This window comes from Phocoena sinus, chromosome 10 (genome assembly GCF_008692025.1).
Source record: "Phocoena sinus isolate mPhoSin1 chromosome 10, mPhoSin1.pri, whole genome shotgun sequence".
NCBI lineage: Eukaryota > Metazoa > Chordata > Mammalia > Artiodactyla > Phocoenidae > Phocoena > Phocoena sinus.
Genome location: NC_045772.1, coordinates 31,812,408 through 31,829,992, shown reverse-complemented (window position 1 = coordinate 31,829,992; position 17,585 = coordinate 31,812,408). Strand labels below are relative to the sequence as shown.

The following is a 17,585-nucleotide window of genomic DNA, read 5'->3' as shown; positions in this document are numbered from 1 at the left end:
ATCATTCAAAACTGTCCATTCAAAGTGTGAAATTTGTTATCTAAGTATATTTTTATAATCTTCCATTATTTTAAACTCTAAGAGCCATGTATTAATATAATCTACTTAAAATAAGTGCCTACTTCAAGACCAGGAAAACCACGAATTCTTGACTTTTAATTCTACTCTACTGATTTGTAGACTGACCTTGAAAAGACAGAGTAATTTCACCTTTACAAGATGGGGCTGGGACAGCAACCTGCCTTAAACATTTTGAGGAAGACAAATAATTACTCAACAGATAGTTAAAGATAAAAAGGTTTTTAAAAAAGCAACAAAGTCATATTCAATTAAATTCCCCCAAATGAAGGAAAAAAATATCACAAATGAAAGGAACAGCAGGAAGAACAAAAGGAAAAATTAATTTGAACTATTTCAATATTTGGATTCCTCCTTATATTAACACTTAACAATCATTAAAAGCTACAGCTGAACCATCCCACAGATACAAGTTTTTAAAGTTTCATTCATCCCTTTCCCAGATACTTGACCCTTTCTTTAGGTAGGTCTGAGTTTGCCATTTAAAACAAGTCCTGCAACATTTTTTGGAAACAAAGCAAAATGTTCTGTAAATAGATGAACTATTATGCTGAGTAAACATGCCAGAAGGATTTCAAATGAAAACCATGGGGATTGCAGGGGCAGTAAAAAGTGTCCAATAAGAAATTTAAAAGAAAATGACAGTAAAGTCATAAATCGTGTGCTTCTGTGACATGAGAATCACCCCCAAGCAAACAAACTTAATGTTTGTGGGCACAGTGCAAGGTGCCACCTAAAGCAAAGGAGGAACTGGCAGAATGGGCAAAGGAATGATTTCAGCTGAAGAAATTACTATGAAAAGCAAGGCAAAAAGGTACTCTCAACCCACTTTCTTTTTCTCAAATAAAATGTACCAAAGTTATGTCTGCAAAGAAACCAGATCCTCTTGTTCGATATAACCTCCTTTTGTCAAGGCATAACTGAATCTTTCCAAAAGGTACAAGCTAAAAAAAGTATCTCCATGGAATAAAAGAATCTCAGAGCTAAAAAGCGTCTCCCAAGTTATCGGATTTAGTAGTTCTTATCTTTTTGGGTGTCACAGACGTCTCTGGGAAGCAGATGAAAGTTATACATGCTCTTCTTAGAAACACACATAAGGCACACGTAGGCATAATTTAGAGTTCCATTTGCAAGAATTTCAAAGTTTATGAATCCTAGATTAAGAACTAAGTATTGATCATGTCCTAGTTCCTCATTTTCAAAACCAGAAGTTGAATCCCAGAAAGGTCTAGGGACTTATTTTGTCCAAGGTCACACAGCTGGGTAATAGCAGAGCTGGTATTCAAACACCCCGGTAAGCCTGACCTACTTGAAGACGCTTTTTTGCCCCACTGTTCTCTAGAGAGAGGCTGTGATTATCTATATCCATAAAACTCAAAAGTCACTCATGTTGTTGCTTGAATTAGTGAAATTATGAGTTTTAGGCTAAGGATGGGAACACAGCTTCTTTTCAGACATGGAAACAACCCAATATTGTAAGTATTATGGCCTAAGCGGTCCTGCCACTTCTATGCAAATAACTATCACCTGGCATATTAGTCAGAAACATTAACGTTCCTACATCTCATCTCCACAAGCTGTGATTCCGTATTTCTGAGGCAGGGCCCTGATAGCTATACTTTTAACATGTACCCTAAGAGATTGTGACTGGATGGTTCTCAAATGATATCCCACAAATGCTGATTTAAAGCAGTGGCTTGCAAACATTTTTTCATAAGCTCAATTGTTTTTTCAAGCCAAGTCTTATTTAGAAACCCAGACACATAAATAATAAAAGCAGAGAGGCTAGGTGGACTCTTGAAGCCAGTTTGAAAACCACTGTCCTAGAAGATACAGCACAGGTAATGGGACCAGGAGCTGGGCTTCACCACTCTTGGGTCTCAGTTTTCCTATTTTGGAAGTACTTTGTCTAGATTGTTTCTAAATTCCCTTCCGACTCCAGTATCCTATGACCCCACAAATGCCACTACTACCATTACTGACAGACAGTATTTAGCAGGCACTTGCTATGTTCCTAGCACTGTTCTACTCACTTATGTAATCTTTAAAGTTACTCTGTGAGGTTAAGTACAGTTGACCCTTGAACAACATGGGTTTGAACTACATGGGTCTACTCATACCCATTTTTTTTTTTTTTTTTTTTTAACAGTTAAGTACGGCAGTACTATATGATCCATGGTCGGTTGAATCAGCAGATGCAGAACCACAGCTAGGGAGGAAGCTTGTATACAGAGGGCCAACTACAAGCTGTGAGAAGGATGTTCCACTGCTAACCCCTGTGTTGTTCAAAGGTCAATTGTACTGTTAATCTATTACACTGATGAGGAAACTGAGGCACAGAGAGGTTATGTGATAATAACTGTGGTAAAAAATTTATATATACATTCTCTTATTTAATCTATACTACAAAATGGTAAGTAAGAACTGAGATTTAGAAACGTAGTTACTTACTAAGGTCAAAGAGCAGGTGTGCCAGATTCTAAAATCCATTCTTTGAACCAATAAATTAGCATAGGTTGGTTCCCACGCTATACCAGAAAATCTTTCAAATGGTATCCATTTACGTGTGGTTATTGCAGACTGAGTGATATGCACTCATATATTCATAGAGATGGGTTAGCTCCCAAACTAGATTATAAACACTCTGAGACCAGGGATTATTTTATATCTTTCAATGTCCTACTCTATGAAATATTAGCTGGGCATTAAGTAGGTCTTTATTCAGTTAGAAGTGACCTTCTAAGTCCTTTTTCGTTACTAACTTGATTTTTCCCCCCGATAATCCAAAGTAAACACACTAATTTCATTTAGATCAACTCTTGAAATTAAAAAGTTCCCCTCTGAGTCAGGTGCTCAAGGGGTGACAGAAAGACTTTTTTCAGTTTAATGATTTTTTACATTTGCCCTTGGGGGAAGGAATTATATTTTAGTGTTAATAAGTATCTCTTTCCAGGCACTTCTTTCTCCATGCTTCCTGCCATTTTTCACTGTATCAACTGATAGGTAACAGACTGAAAATAAGCAGATGGTCAAAGACAAGCGTGGAAAATCTTGGAAGGTGCTTATAATACCTACTTATGCCACTTGAAAATATCGGTTTGACATTTCACAGGAAGTGGTGCTCATTAAGTAGTGTTCCTCACACAGCAAAAAATAATGACTATAAGTAATTTTTCTTAAATACCATTTTAATTCTGGACATGCTCAGCGTGTGGTCAGATACACCATCACCTTCCATCTATGACTCCTTGCCCACATATTTGAAACTGGACACCTAGGACCACTTCAGACCTCCCCTGCTCATCTTAGCTCCATGGTTCTACCAGCAGCCCCATGAGAGCTGTAATTTCCCAGTTGTGGCCTACTTTAAGCATATTTTGGAGACTCGTATTAATCTAACATTTATATAAATCCATACAACATAGATAAAACTACTCATAATAAGAAATGAGATTAAATCAAGGTCACAATACTTTGGTCTCTAAACTGAGCACTAGAGCACTGGTTCTTAAACCTCCTTTAAGGAATGTCTTTACATGTAGATGCCTTCAGACCTGCTGAATCAGTGGGGCCCAGACACCTAAGGTTTTCGTAAGTGCCACAGGTGATTATGATGCTGCAGTGGTACACATCCTTACTTCATTGAACAAATATTTCATGAGTGCCTTCTATTGATACCAAATTTTGAATATAAACCTTTTCTTTTTAATATAGTTTCTTGGTTCACAAACTAACGTGGAGCTTGAGGGAAAGGATCACGATACATGTTTTTAGAAAAGTTCTTCATCACCCCACCCCCATCCTTATACCTAGCTGGGCATATAGTAGGCAAATGTTGCATTGCTTTGGTCACCATCTTCTCAAATAAAACATGGTGATATACCTTCAGGCACTGCACCAGAGAATTTTTTTAAACGTGGACTTTGTAAGTATCTAAAGAAATCTGCATGGGGTGTGTGTGTGTGTGTGTGTGTGTATTCTTAATTCTGCATTGAGACTAAGCCAGCAAGACTCAGATCGTAACATTAAACTTCTGTTTTGGAGTTTGGCTATGAACCCAAAATAAAACATATAAACCAAGAAATGCATATCAAAATAGGGAAGATAAATATCTCAAAAAATATACTTTTCTTTCTTTCTACATACTACAATCCTCATTTCTTTCCTATTCTCACATCATGTCTGTTCCCTAGACAATATTCAAATAACTGAGTGCCATTTGGCTCTTTTGAACCAGGAACTTAGAAAACTGCTTCTCAAACTTTGTTCATCCTGAAAGCACACACTGTAGCTCAAGTGAGCATGTACAATCACCGCTAGATCGTGAGAGTTGGGAGGAAGGCATTTCAGATGCTGTGTCATGCTCTCCATCTCTGTGGTTTGCATCTTAAGAGAAGCATGGCACGAAGCCGGCAGTGACCAAGGGGCACCAGTGTAAAACGGCTTTTCCTGAGGGAAGAGTTCCAATGTGATGGATGTGGGAAATGAATCTGGTCAACATTTGGGCAACAAATGACTCCAACTGTGTTTACTGAGGGAGCAAACACCCACCCGCATGTGACAGGGTCTTCAAGCTGTTGGAAAGGGGAGAAAGACCATCTCAGATCTTTTGTTAGGCTCGTTAGAGAAGAGTAGGAAGGCATGTGGAAGGGAAATAAAACACTTTTAAGAGATAATGGGGAACAAGCTAGTGCTGGCACATCAGCACACAGAGAACTCGCCAGTATCCTTCACTGCCTGTGAAGGAGATGAAAAGACCAGCAAAGAAACAAAACCACTTCCGTGGGGTGCAACAGGCCAACTTTACCAACAAGATGCTCCATGACCTTAAATATCTCCCTAGCTGCTCTCTACAAACTCTTTAGAATAACTCAGTGACTTCTCTCCTGGTCTTCGAAAAATACTAATTTGGGGCAAGGAAAAAGGAAATATTTTTCCAAAAGTACCAGAAAAAGAGTCACAGCAATTGAAAGCATTCCTTACTTACCAATTTTGTAACGTCTTTCACATCATCAGTCACACGGTTCCTGCAGATCCCTTGAGTTTTGACGAGAGGATTAAATAGGAGCAGTTGAAGATAAATGCAAGTGATAATCCAAGTCTAAATGAAAACAGAAAAAATGCTGGTGATCATCCGTGAAAATCCGTAGTCACTAAAACTATTAACAATTAACATCTTCTGCCTTAATGTGGAAAAGGGAATCTACCTTTTTTTTTTTTTTTTAACGCTACTGGCTTAAATACAATTAGATGCAATTAGATGCTGAGCATTCAAACTTTGCTGACCAAATTTTTTAAAAGTTTCTGTTAAAATATGGTTTGGATTTTTCATTTCAATGACAGTATTGTTAACTTTTGTCAAAAGCTTTCTACAGACAATTCCCCAATGGCGATTAGGAATGAACTTGTAGCAACATGTGAAGGATTTATCACTTAAGGTGTTTTCTAAAAACTAGGGAATGCATAAAATTCATACCTGAAGGCACCAAAAGAAACTTTCTCTACTGTAAATGTAGACTGTTTGGCAAGTAGCAGCAAAACCCTGAGCAGTGCTTCAATCCGATAATCTAATAGTACAGCCAGTTAAAGTGAGGGGGAGAGACAGAGATTTAGATATAGGACAGAATTTAACCTAACTTGTGAGACATCAAAAGAATCATTGTTTTGAATCACAGCTTTTTAGCCATTTAATAAGGAAAAATATTTTCTAGTCAATGGGAAGACATTCTTGAATCCTAGCATGAACCCACACTCACACGCCCCCCCAAGACACCTCTGTTTGAAAATAACTCTTCCAAATATGCAAAATAGTTACCTTTGTGCATGGCTTATTTTTTCTTATTATACTATATTTTATGTTTTTAAAAATCTGGGCATCTATTTTTTTTCTTCAGTATCTTTACAACACATAGCAGAACCTTGAATATAAAAAATTCTTAATAAATATTTGCTGGATGAATCAGTGACCAAGGTAAAAAAAAAAAAGAGTGTAATGCTTCAAATTTGATACCGGTTTATTGAGCCTGTATTATGAGACAGGGACTGAGCCAGTCACTAGAGAAACAAAGGTGATAAGACACCCTTGAAATGCAGATGCAGGTAAGTGACACCCACACCCCAGTGATAAATGCTTTGGGAATTCAGAGGAGGAAAAACTTAATCAGTTGACCTTAAGGGAGAGAACTCGTGGCAGAAAGACAATGCCAAGAAAAGCCAGAGAGAAAATGTGACTCTGGCTGGATTTTAGAGGACAAAAGAAGAGTTTGCAAGAGTTGACAGGGAAGGGACAAGTATTCCAGGAAAAATAAACAGCATGAGCAAAACATGGAGATGTGAAGATATATTAAATTTTGAGAGTTCTTTTAAGAGTTAACATTCATCTATGGCATCTTAAAATTACACAAAGGCCCATCTGCACATGGCTAGAAATCTTTCCTACTTATTATGTAACCAGCCATGTATTATATGAAACTGGATTATTATTTTCAATTAATATCTGAAAGCTAAATAGATATTACACTGGACCAAATTATAATTATCATTTACTAAAATTTCTAAGGCTACAATGCTACCCACATAGATAATAGTGGCTTCGAAACAAAACTAAAACCCTTTTATTGTTTTACCACTGTAATCTATGTATTTTAGCAGTAATCCTGCTTAATTTTGAGCATGGTGGGGTCCCACTCTTCATAGCATCATCTCCCTTGGACCAAAATGAAGACTGAATTGTGTAAATGATTTGTTTGGGGGATTCTTCTTTTTGGACTATCCCAACACATAAAATATCCTCTAATATCCCTTCATGTATGTAAGTATAATTGCTTAAACTCAAGCTTTCTTTCATACTGTCATTGCTAAGACCTAACCCTCCCTTGAAATATATTTCTCCAAGATCCTCTTCCATGATATGATTTTGGAATCCTCCCTAAGGACCTCTGTAAATGGCCAATCTCACTAATAACCATATTCATATTCTAGGCTCTAAGAAATATAAAGGCATGGGGGGGGGAGGGGGAACTGGAGGAAGGTGGTCAAAAGGTACAAACTTCCAGTCATAAGATAAATAAGTATTAGGGACGTAATGTACAACATGATCAATATAATTCACACTGCTGTACGTTATGTAAGAAAGTTAAGAGAGTATATCCTAAGAGTTCTCATCACAAGGAAGAACATTTCTATTTCTTTTGGATTTATATAGATTTTGTATCTATGAGATGGCAGATGTTCTTAATATGGTAATCTTAATATGGTAGTCACTGAATGATGTATGCAAGTCAAATAATTATGCTGTACACCTTAAACTTATACAGTGTATATGTCAATTATATCTCAATAAGACTAGACGAAAGAAAAGAAATATAAGGGCAGAAATTCTGTTGACTTCTCTTTGCCATGTCTTATGCCTGACACTGAAGAAACTACACAAACATTTGTTCACTCATTCATTCATTCAGCAAATATTTATTAAGTACCTAGTGCTACTGTGTGCCAGGCACTGTTCTAGATGCTGGGGATATATTAGTTAATAAAAAAAAAAAAAAAAAAAAGCAAAAATTCCTGCCATCATAAACTTAGCTTCTAGTGAGGGAAAGCAGACCATAAACAATAAACATAATAAATAACCAGATTATATAGGTCAAAGGTGTGCTGTGAAAAAAGAAAAATTAGATCACACTAAAGGGGATCAGAACTATAATGCCTACTCTGCTCTACTAGCAGCATGGTCCTAGGTTCAAGGTGACAGTCACCTCATGAGGCATCAGAGGCTTCACGCAGCACCAAGTGTACCACTGAGCTGATATCTGATGGGGCCTCATTGGGAAGGCAATGCTTTATCAAAGATGAGATGGAGCTAAGGGAGTTATCCAAGCAGATGTCTATGGGAGAGTATTATAGACAGAGAAGCTAGTGCAAAGGCCCTAAGGTCTATCTTGTGTTGTTGTTGTTTTTAATTGAATCTTTCAAGATATTTTATTATAAAAGTAATATATTATCATTTTCAAACATTTGGAGAAGAAAAAGAACTTAGTTGGAATGTCACTACCCTGACAACTTAGAAAGTACATCTTTTTTCCCCATTATTATAAAATAAATGCATACTCATTGATTTAAGGAATCTGCTTTAAGGAACAGCAAGAATAAACCAGGGGGGCAGTGAAGTTGACGATGTCAGAGAGAATGGAGAGGCCAGATCATGTAGGGTCTTGTATACCCATCTGGACTTTTGACTTTTACTGTGAATGAAAAGGGATTCATTGCAGGATTTTGAGCATAGGAGAGATACGACATATTTAAAACTTTTTTTTAAAGACACTGTTTGGAAGTTTCTTACAAAACGGAACATATTCTTACCATATGATCCAGCAATCATGCTCCTTGGTTCTATCCCAAAGAGCCGGAAATGTGTGTCTATACAAAGACCTGCACACTGATTTTTATAGCAGCTTATTCAAAATTGCCAAAATTTGGAAGCAACCAGGATGTCCTTCAGCAGGTGAATAGTTAAATAAACTGTGGTATATCTGGGGAATGGACTTTTACTCAGCACTAAAAAGAAATGAGCTATGAAGCCATAAAAAGACATAGAGGGAAAAAATGCATATTACTAACTGAAGAAGCCAATCTGAAAAAGCTATACACTGTTTTTTTTTTGTTTTGTTTGTTTGTTTTTGCAGTACGCGGGCCTGTCACTGTTGTGGCCTCTCCCGTTGCGGGAGCACAGGCTCCGGACGCGCAGGCTCGGCGGCCATGGCTCATGGGCCCAGCCGCTTCGCGGCATGCGGGATCTTCCCAGACCAGGTCACGAACCTGTGTCCCCTGCATCGGCAGGCTTACTCTCAACCACTGCGCCACCAGGGAAGCCCCCATACACTGTTTTGATTCCAACTACTATGACATTCTATAATAGGCAAAACTATGGAAACAGTAAAAAGATCAGTGGTTGCCAGGGGTTGGAGGGGAAGGGATGAATAGAGCACAGAGGATTTTTAGGGCAGTGAAAGTACTCTATATGGTACTATAATTCTGAATACACGTAATTATACATTTGTCTAAACTCACAGAATGTTCAACACCAAGAGTAAACCCTAGTGTAGACTATGGGCTCTGGGTGATTAAGATGTGTCAGGGTAGGTTCCTCAGTTGCAACAAATGCACCACTCTGGTGGGGATGTTGATAACGGAGGAGGCCATGCATGTGGGGGGGGGGGCAGGGGACACTGGGGAAATCTCTGTACTTTCCTCTCAATTTTGCTATGAACTGCTCTAAAAATATAAATTATTTCCAAAAAAAAAGAGATCACTTTAATTGCTGTGACTTTAGGCTAACAATAGGTAGAAACAGAGTGACCAATTTGGGGCTATTGCTATAATCCAAGCAAGAAAGGGTCGTAGCAGCGCATGGCCCAGAGGTGGTTAGATTCTGGATGCCTCCTGAAGATTGAGCCGATAGGATTTCCTGACAGTTGGAGAGTGCTTTGAGAGAGAGTCAAAGACAACTCCAAGGATTCTGGTCTGAGCAACTGGAAGGATGGTGTTGCCATCAAATGATATGGGGAAGGCTGAGGGGTAGAGAAGGTTTGGGGGGCAGATCTGGAGTTAAGTTTTAAGTGTGCTCAGTTTGAGATGTGTTTTGAGACATCCTAGTGATGAAACTAGGTCAGGATATTTCAATCTGGATTGAGGAGGGAAGTTTGGGCTGGATATATAAATATGACAGCTTTTGATATATAAATGGAATTTTAAGCAAAAGAGTAGATGAGACCATCAAGGGAGTGAGTACAAACAGAAAAAAGAACAAAGAACTGGGTCCTATGGTGCTCTAACCTTAAGAGGTCTGGCAAAAGATTTAGAACACGCAAAGGAGCCCGAGAGAGGAGCCAGAGAGGAGGAAGAACACAAGTTAAAAAAAAAAGAAAAAAAGAAAAAGTAAAAGTACTTTAAGGAGAAGGTTAAACTATGAAACTACGTCAAATACTCGCAAGAGGTCAAGTAAGATGAGGACTGAGAACTGATCATTGGATTTAGCAGCATAGTCACTGGTGACATTAACAAGAGCCTTTTTATTGAAGCAGTTTGGGAAAGGCCAGGCAGGAGCGGATTTAATAGAGCATGAGAGGTGAGTGATTAAAACCAGTGCATAGAGACAGCTCTTTTAAAGAGGTGTGCTTCAAAGGAGAGCAAATAAATAAATGAACAAAGAAATAAGTAAAAACAAAGTGAGACGGGAGTTGGTGAGGAATTAGGTTGGGGGGAGGCGAGAGTCTTATTTTATAAGATGGTAAAAATACCAGGATGTCTGTACGCCTATGGGGATGATCCAGTAGGAGGTGCAATTGGCACTGTGGGTCAGAACAGAGAGACATCAGATGTCCTTGAGAAGACAGGAAGGGGTGAGATCCTGTCTCAAGCAGAGGGCCTGGCTTTAAATAGAGTACCTACTGTAGTTCATCAGTACCATCAGGCAGGGTGTCTGAATGTGTATGCAAATGCTGTGCTTTCTGAACAACAGAGTGAATAACAGCTTCCACTTACTGCACATTTACTATGTACCAAACATTTTGTCTAGCTTACCACAAACAAAATTTAAGTTTCATATATCCTAACTCTGAAGATGAAGAAACTGAGATAGAGAGAGATTCAGTGACTTCTAAGTGGTGAGATCAGGACGAAAACTCAGGTCTGTCCAATTCGAAATCCTGTCCTCTTCACCACCTCATACTGTCACAGCACTCCAAGAAAGCTGTTACATCACTGGTGAGGACTCTGACGCCATCTCTCCAAGACTTTAATAATTTTTCAAATATCACGCATATGGAGATAAGTTTGTTCCCTATTCCAAGCTAAAGCTGAATATTGTACATTTTTCAGAACTTTTAACTTTATAATTTTTATATATGTTCTTTGATAGTTTAAAAATATATATTAATACAGACTTCTATAATAATTGCAAAATAATTTCACCAGGGCAGCATTTTTTTTGGATCAGTTATACACAAACATCTGTACAGATGATTTTGCTCAATTTATTGGAGCCTATTTGGTTAGGACTAAACTTAAATGTGTTAATACATTCAAATATCCCTGAGAGACTGTAAATTGGTGCAGTCACTATGGAAAACAGTATGGAGGTTCCTCAAAAAACTAAAGATAGAGTTACCATATGATCCTGCAATCCCACCCTTGGACATATATCAGGAGAAAACTGTAATTCAAAAAGACACACGCACCCCAATGTTCACTGCAGCACTATTTACAATAGCCAAGACATGAAAACAACCTAAATGTCCATCAACAGATGAATGGATAAAGATGTGACACATATATACAATGGAATACTACTCAGCCATAAAATAGAATAATGCCATTTGCAGCAACACAGATAGACGTAGAGATTACCATATTAAGTGAAGTAAGTCAGACAGAGAAAGACAAACACAATATGATATCACTTATATCTGGTATCTAAAATATGACACATGAACTTATCAATGAAACAGAAACAGACTCACAGACATAGAGAACAGACTTGTGGTTGCCAAGGGGGAGGGAGGCGGGGGTGGGATGGAGTGGGAGTTTGGGATTAGCAGATGCAAACTGCTATATATAGAATGGTTAAACAACAAGGTCCTACTGTAGAGCACAGAGAATTATATTCAATATCCTGTGATAAACCATAATGGGAAAGAATATGAAAAATAATGTGTATGTGTGTATGTATATACATATATATATATATGTATGTATAACTGAATCACTTTGCTGTACACCTGAAATTAACACATTGTAAATCAACTATACTTCAATAAAATAAATTAAAAATAAATTAAAAATAAAAAACAAATATCCCTGAGAAACTTATATTTCATGAGTCATTTTATTTTAAAGCTATTAAGTAAACTGATATTTTAACTTAGTATATACAGTTGACCCTTGAGCAATGCAGGAGTCATCCGTGTGTAATTTATAGTCAGCCTTCCCTATCCCTGGTTCCTCAGCATCTGGGGATTCAACCAACCTGGGACCATGTAGTACTGCAAGTATTTACTATTGAAAAATATCCACATATAAGTGGACCCATGCAGTTTCAAATGCATGTTGTTCAAGGATCAAGTACTTTGCTACTGATGAGTATTCACCTTTCATAAAATTCAATCATCCACTCAGGCATAACTAAACGTTAGGATGGAGGAGCAGTCAAGGCAGAAATGTACTGAGAATTCTGCACAGCAGTAGTAATACCTCCCTATCAGTATTCTTGGGAGAGTGACGAAATGAGGAGCTTACTTCTTTAAATGGAAAAGTATTTTTTCCATATTATTCTATGCAGAAATTTTTCTAATATATAGTACACACATTTCCCTGATTTCCTAAACAGTGGCTAGAAATACTAAACTTTGCTTCTCTTTGATGATTCATTTTCATCAAATAAAGGGAAGACTAAATGAAATAAGCCAGACACAGAAAGACAAATATCATATGATCTCACTTATATGTGGAATCCAAAAAAAAGAAAAGTCGAACTCATAGTAACAAAGAGTAGAACAGAAAGGTGGGTGCCAGAGGCTAGGGAGTAGAGGAAAATGGGGAGATATTGATTAAAGGGTACAAACTTTCAGTTATAAGATGAGTAAGTTCTGAAGACCTAATGTACAGCATTTTGACTACAGCTTATAATACTATATTGTTTACTTGAAATTTCCTAAGAGAGTAGATCTCAAGTGTTTTCACCACACACAGAATAAAGGGTAACAGGATAGTTTGACTGTGGTCATCATTTCACAATGTATCCATATATCAAAACATCCCATTGTGCACCTTAAACATATACAATTTTGTCAGTCACACCTCAATAAAGCTGGGGGGAAAAAGCATTTTGGTTATGTAGTTGTGACTGCCCACCTCCAAATCACTGTACTTGTTTGAATGACTGTTTTTACAATTTTATTTTCATTTTTGTTGGTTTGTTTCTTAGTTTACCTATTTCTCCCATACTGTCAGGTCATTATTTGCAACATATTTTTACTGTTAACATGCCCATCTCTAGCCTCCTGTAGTCCCGGAGGCAAACACAACACATGGCCCATGGGTGGTGCTTATAGTAGGCAGAATAATAGCAAAAAGACGGCCACGTCTTAATTTTCTTGGAATTTGTGACTATATTGACTTATATGGCAAAATGGACTTTGCAGATGTGATTAAGCGAAGGACCTTGACGTAGAGAGATTATCCTGGATTCTCTGAGTCCCATCTAATCACACAGGTCCTTACAAACTGAGAGCGTTTCCAGCTCTGGTCAGAGAGATGCAGTGATGGGAGAAGGGTCAGAAAGATGTGACACGATAAGGACCTGACTTGCCATTGCTGGCACTGAAGATGGAGGAAAGGGCCCAGGAGCCAAGAAATGCAAGTGCCTTCTAGAAGCTGAAATAAGCAAGGAAACAGTCTCCCTTAGAGCCTTCAGGAAGGCACAGTGTCATCGACACCTTGCTTTTAGCCCAGTAAGCCCCATTTTGGACTTCTGAATCTCCAAAACTATAATATCATAAATCTGTATTGTTTTAGGTCACTAAATTGGTGATTTATTCCAACAGCAATAGAAAAATAGATCAGAGCTCAATAAACTTACTTTCTGGGTGAATTACTGAATGAATGGAGCAGTGTGCGATGTTCAAGCTGTTCCTGGTAAGGAAAACACACTGCCCCGCCAGTATTCTGGGCCCCCAACGCCTACTTTAAGCAAAGTAGCTCAGTTTTTTTCTGTTCTATTTTTTCATGCTTCTGGGTAAAATTTTGTTCAAACAAAGGTTTCCAAGGGCAAAAAAGAAAAGAAGTTCACGCTTATGAAAACCGGTAGTGTGATGGCAGGGTATAGAAGATGGATCCAGAAAACCTCTGAGCCCCACCATGTGACCTCAAACAAGCCAGTGAATCCTTCTGAGTATCTGTTTATCAGTCTCTAAAATGAGAATCGTTTTTGCCTTACCCGTTCATGGAGTGGTGGTGAGAATCTTTTCAAACCACAGGTGTTGTGCAATGATTTGCTGTGTGGATTATAGGTTTTGGATTGTCTAGGAAATCAGGAAAACAAGTGCTTAAAAGCCATACAAACAAGAGTCCGGGAAAGGACTTTATAGAATCAATCTTGCATGAACAAAGAGTCTGACCTTTAGTACACGGGTATGTTGATGTTGATTTGGGGGTCAGATGCATTTTTCAATTTATTTCTTAGTTCTCAACTGAGTTGAGAGTAGCTTCGGTTAATAGACAATTGACTTCCAATGGAGTTTTCTCTCTCTTCCTCTTTCTCTAACTTCTGGAGACTCCAAGAAGGGTATTCGGGTGCCTGAACGTGTGGGCAGGTGCACACACACACACCCTATTAGATAGAAAGCTGAAGCAAAATGTCCCTGCGTTTGTGACTTCTGCTCTAAAATGTATTGTTTCCATTTGGGTAATCATCTCTTGCTGTTTTTACTGTAACACTCTCTGCTTCTGCATATGACATTTTTCTTTGGCTACTTTGTTTTTAGCATCGTACAACTCTTCTCTCTAGGTCACGCTTGTTGTGTGATAACCTCTCATTTCACGATAACCTCTCACTGCACGGTCACATTAAACTAATCTTATTGTCGGCAGTTCTAGATTTTTTTAAATTTAGAGGCATGCGTCAGAAGTGTCCCCTATGTACTCTGCACAAGACATAAAATTCCAATAACACTTTCTTTGCTAAAAGTTGCCTTCAATTTATTTACATGATGAAAAAACTAATGAGAAATCCTTATGCACTGTTAGAACTAAAATATGCAGTAGAAACAGTCGTGGTGGAGGGAAGTAATAGTGACTAAAATACACAATTGTGAATGACAGATATAGCAGGTCTCTTTCTGGGAGCAGGTTTTAACAGTAGCAGATGGTACTGAAAAGGAACTTTAAAAGGGAAAATTTACAGGAAGACAAGGCTGGAGACTCTGAAGGCAAAGGTCTTACTTAAATGTCATTTTTGTTGAGAACCAATCTCAAAAGACCCCAGTGGAATATTCACCCATCCATCAAGTCTTCCTGAGCGTAACAGCCTTCCGTACAATAAAATGCCACATTCCAGAGAAAGGAACTGCAAAGCCCCCCTAAAGCAAACTATTTACTTGATCTGAACATGTATTATTACACAGAAGTCAGGTTGCAGACTCCTTTCCTTTAGTAGAAACTAACATGCATGCAGCCCAAGAACATCAGGGCAACATATGCTGTTCAGGAAACCAGAAGATTCCAATCTTCTAAACTTGGGGGAAAAAAAAACCAAACTTTTCTATGACCATGAGAAGTGGTTTTAAAATATTCATTGCCAGGATCCACGTTACAGACTTTTCAAAGTCGAAAAGGTAAGTGGGGCATCTGTGTAGCTCGCTTTCTTTATGCAAAGAACTACAAAATAGTATTAGGACTGCCCCGAACAGAACAGCAGCTGCTGCCAGAAACAACATTCATCTCTTCTTCAATCTTGCCTGCCGGCTAGCCAAGCAGGCAGTTCCCTTGCAGCCCAAATGTGCTTTGGAAGAGAGCCAACTGGCTCAGCCACCCAGAGCCAGGAAAGCAAGTTACCAAGGTAAAGGTATAGGAATTAGTCCTGAGTTCAGATTTTCTGCGGTCATAGGAACCATACCCTCCCCAAATAATCTTAACCTAAAGCAACAACAGACTGTCGGTCAGTGAATAACGGTTTAATTCTATATGACTTCTTCCTTAAGATTGTTTATTGCTCAACAAGATTTTACCATTTAACATTATGAAGGAAACACCTAAGCAACCTACACTGACTCAAATTCTTCTCTACTGATTGTCCAGTAATTTCGAAGGGTCAAAGGAAACCGCAGATTGGATGTTTTTAGCGCTATGAGGAAAGGAGACATTAACAGGCCAGTTAAGTGAAACTCAAACCAGCTGAAGTCCAAGTTGGTCCACTAAAATCCTGTAAAGTTACTCACTCTTCTGCCTCTCTCAATGCAGATCTTTTTGTGAAGTAGAATATTTGGTAATATGGGTAAGTATGCTCTTATAACAAAATCTGAACATCCTAGAAGTGAATTGCTTAATAGAAAAAGGCAGACAATGGCTTTAAGGTAAAAGGAGAACTTAAGGATTTCAAGGTATTCAATCTATAGGAAGAAATGGGGAGACGGAGGGAATCACCCTGTGACAGTTCATCCTTACTCTATATTTAAATGCTACTTAAAGGGAGAAATGACTCACATATATTGACTCCTACTAAGGGCCACACATAGCAGTTTGCAGACATTATTTCGTATGATCTTCCCATCAACAAGGTAGGTTATTTTTATCCCATTTTGTAGGTGAGTAACACATGATTCAATGAGATTAAGTAACTTGTTTATGGCCACTCTGCTAGTAAATCCCTGGACCAAGTTTATTCTTTTAATTTTATTGAAGTATAGTTGATCTACAGTGTTTTAGGTGTGCAGCAAAGTAATTCAGTTGAATATATATATTCTTGTCCATTCTTAAGTTATTACAAGATATTCAATATAGTTCCCTGTGCTATACAGTAGGTCCTTGTAGTTTATCTATTTTATATATAGTAATGTACATCTGTTAATCCCAAATTCCTAATTTATCCCTCCCTCCCTTTCCCCTTTGGTAACCATAAGTTTGTTTTCTATGTCTGTGAGTCTATTTCTGTTTTGTAAATAAGTTCCCTTGTTACTTTTTTTTTTTTAAGATTCCACGTATCAGTGATCTCATATGATATTTGTCTTTGTCTGACTTACTTCACTTAGTATGATAATCTTTAAGTCCATCCATGTTGCTGCAAATGGCATTATTTCATTTTTTTTATGGCTGAGTGACATTGCATTGTGTATATGTATCACATCTTCTTTATCCATTCATCTGTTGATGGACATTTAGGTTGTTTCCTTGTCTGGGCTCTTGTAAATAGTGCTATAATGAACATCTATAATGAACATTGGGGTGCATGTATCTTTTTGAATTACAGTTTTCTCTGGATATATGCCGAGGAGTGGGATTGCAGGATCACATGGCAACTCTATCTTTGGTTTTTTAAGGAACCTACATACTGTTCTCCATAGTGGCTGTACCAATTTACATTCCCACCAAGAGTGTAGGAGGGTTCCCTTTTCTCCACACCCTCTCCAGCATTTATTATTTGTTGACTTTTTGATGATGGCCATTCTGACTGGTGTGAGGTGATACCTCATTGTAGTTTTCATTTGCATTTCTCTAATGATTAGCGATGTGGAGCATCTTTTCATGTGCCCATTGGCCATCTGTATGCCTGGACCAAGTTTAAATCAAGACTAGAAAGAAAAACACTGGGCCAATCAGATAATAAAACTGACTTCATTTATATCTAATAAACAGTTAAGTTTCATTTACAATGCCTATGCTGTGGACAGCATATAGGTCTCTTTAACTGCATCAGTTTCTAATTGAAACAACCATGTCAAATTATGACTAGGCTGTAT

The 17,585-nt window shown here is 38.0% G+C and overlaps 1 protein-coding gene across 3 annotated transcripts in view; it reads right to left on the bottom strand.

Moving 5' to 3' along the window:
- The window catches only part of KITLG (KIT ligand), an 87,883-nt gene that overhangs the window by 45,521 nt on the left and 24,777 nt on the right, over positions 1–17,585 (bottom strand). For all 3 annotated transcript variants that reach the window (XM_032646027.1, XM_032646029.1, XM_032646028.1), the window contains exon 2: positions 5,066–5,179. In XM_032646027.1, coding sequence (XP_032501918.1) covers positions 5,066–5,179 — 114 coding nt within the window. The remainder of the gene's footprint in view (positions 1–5,065; positions 5,180–17,585) is intronic.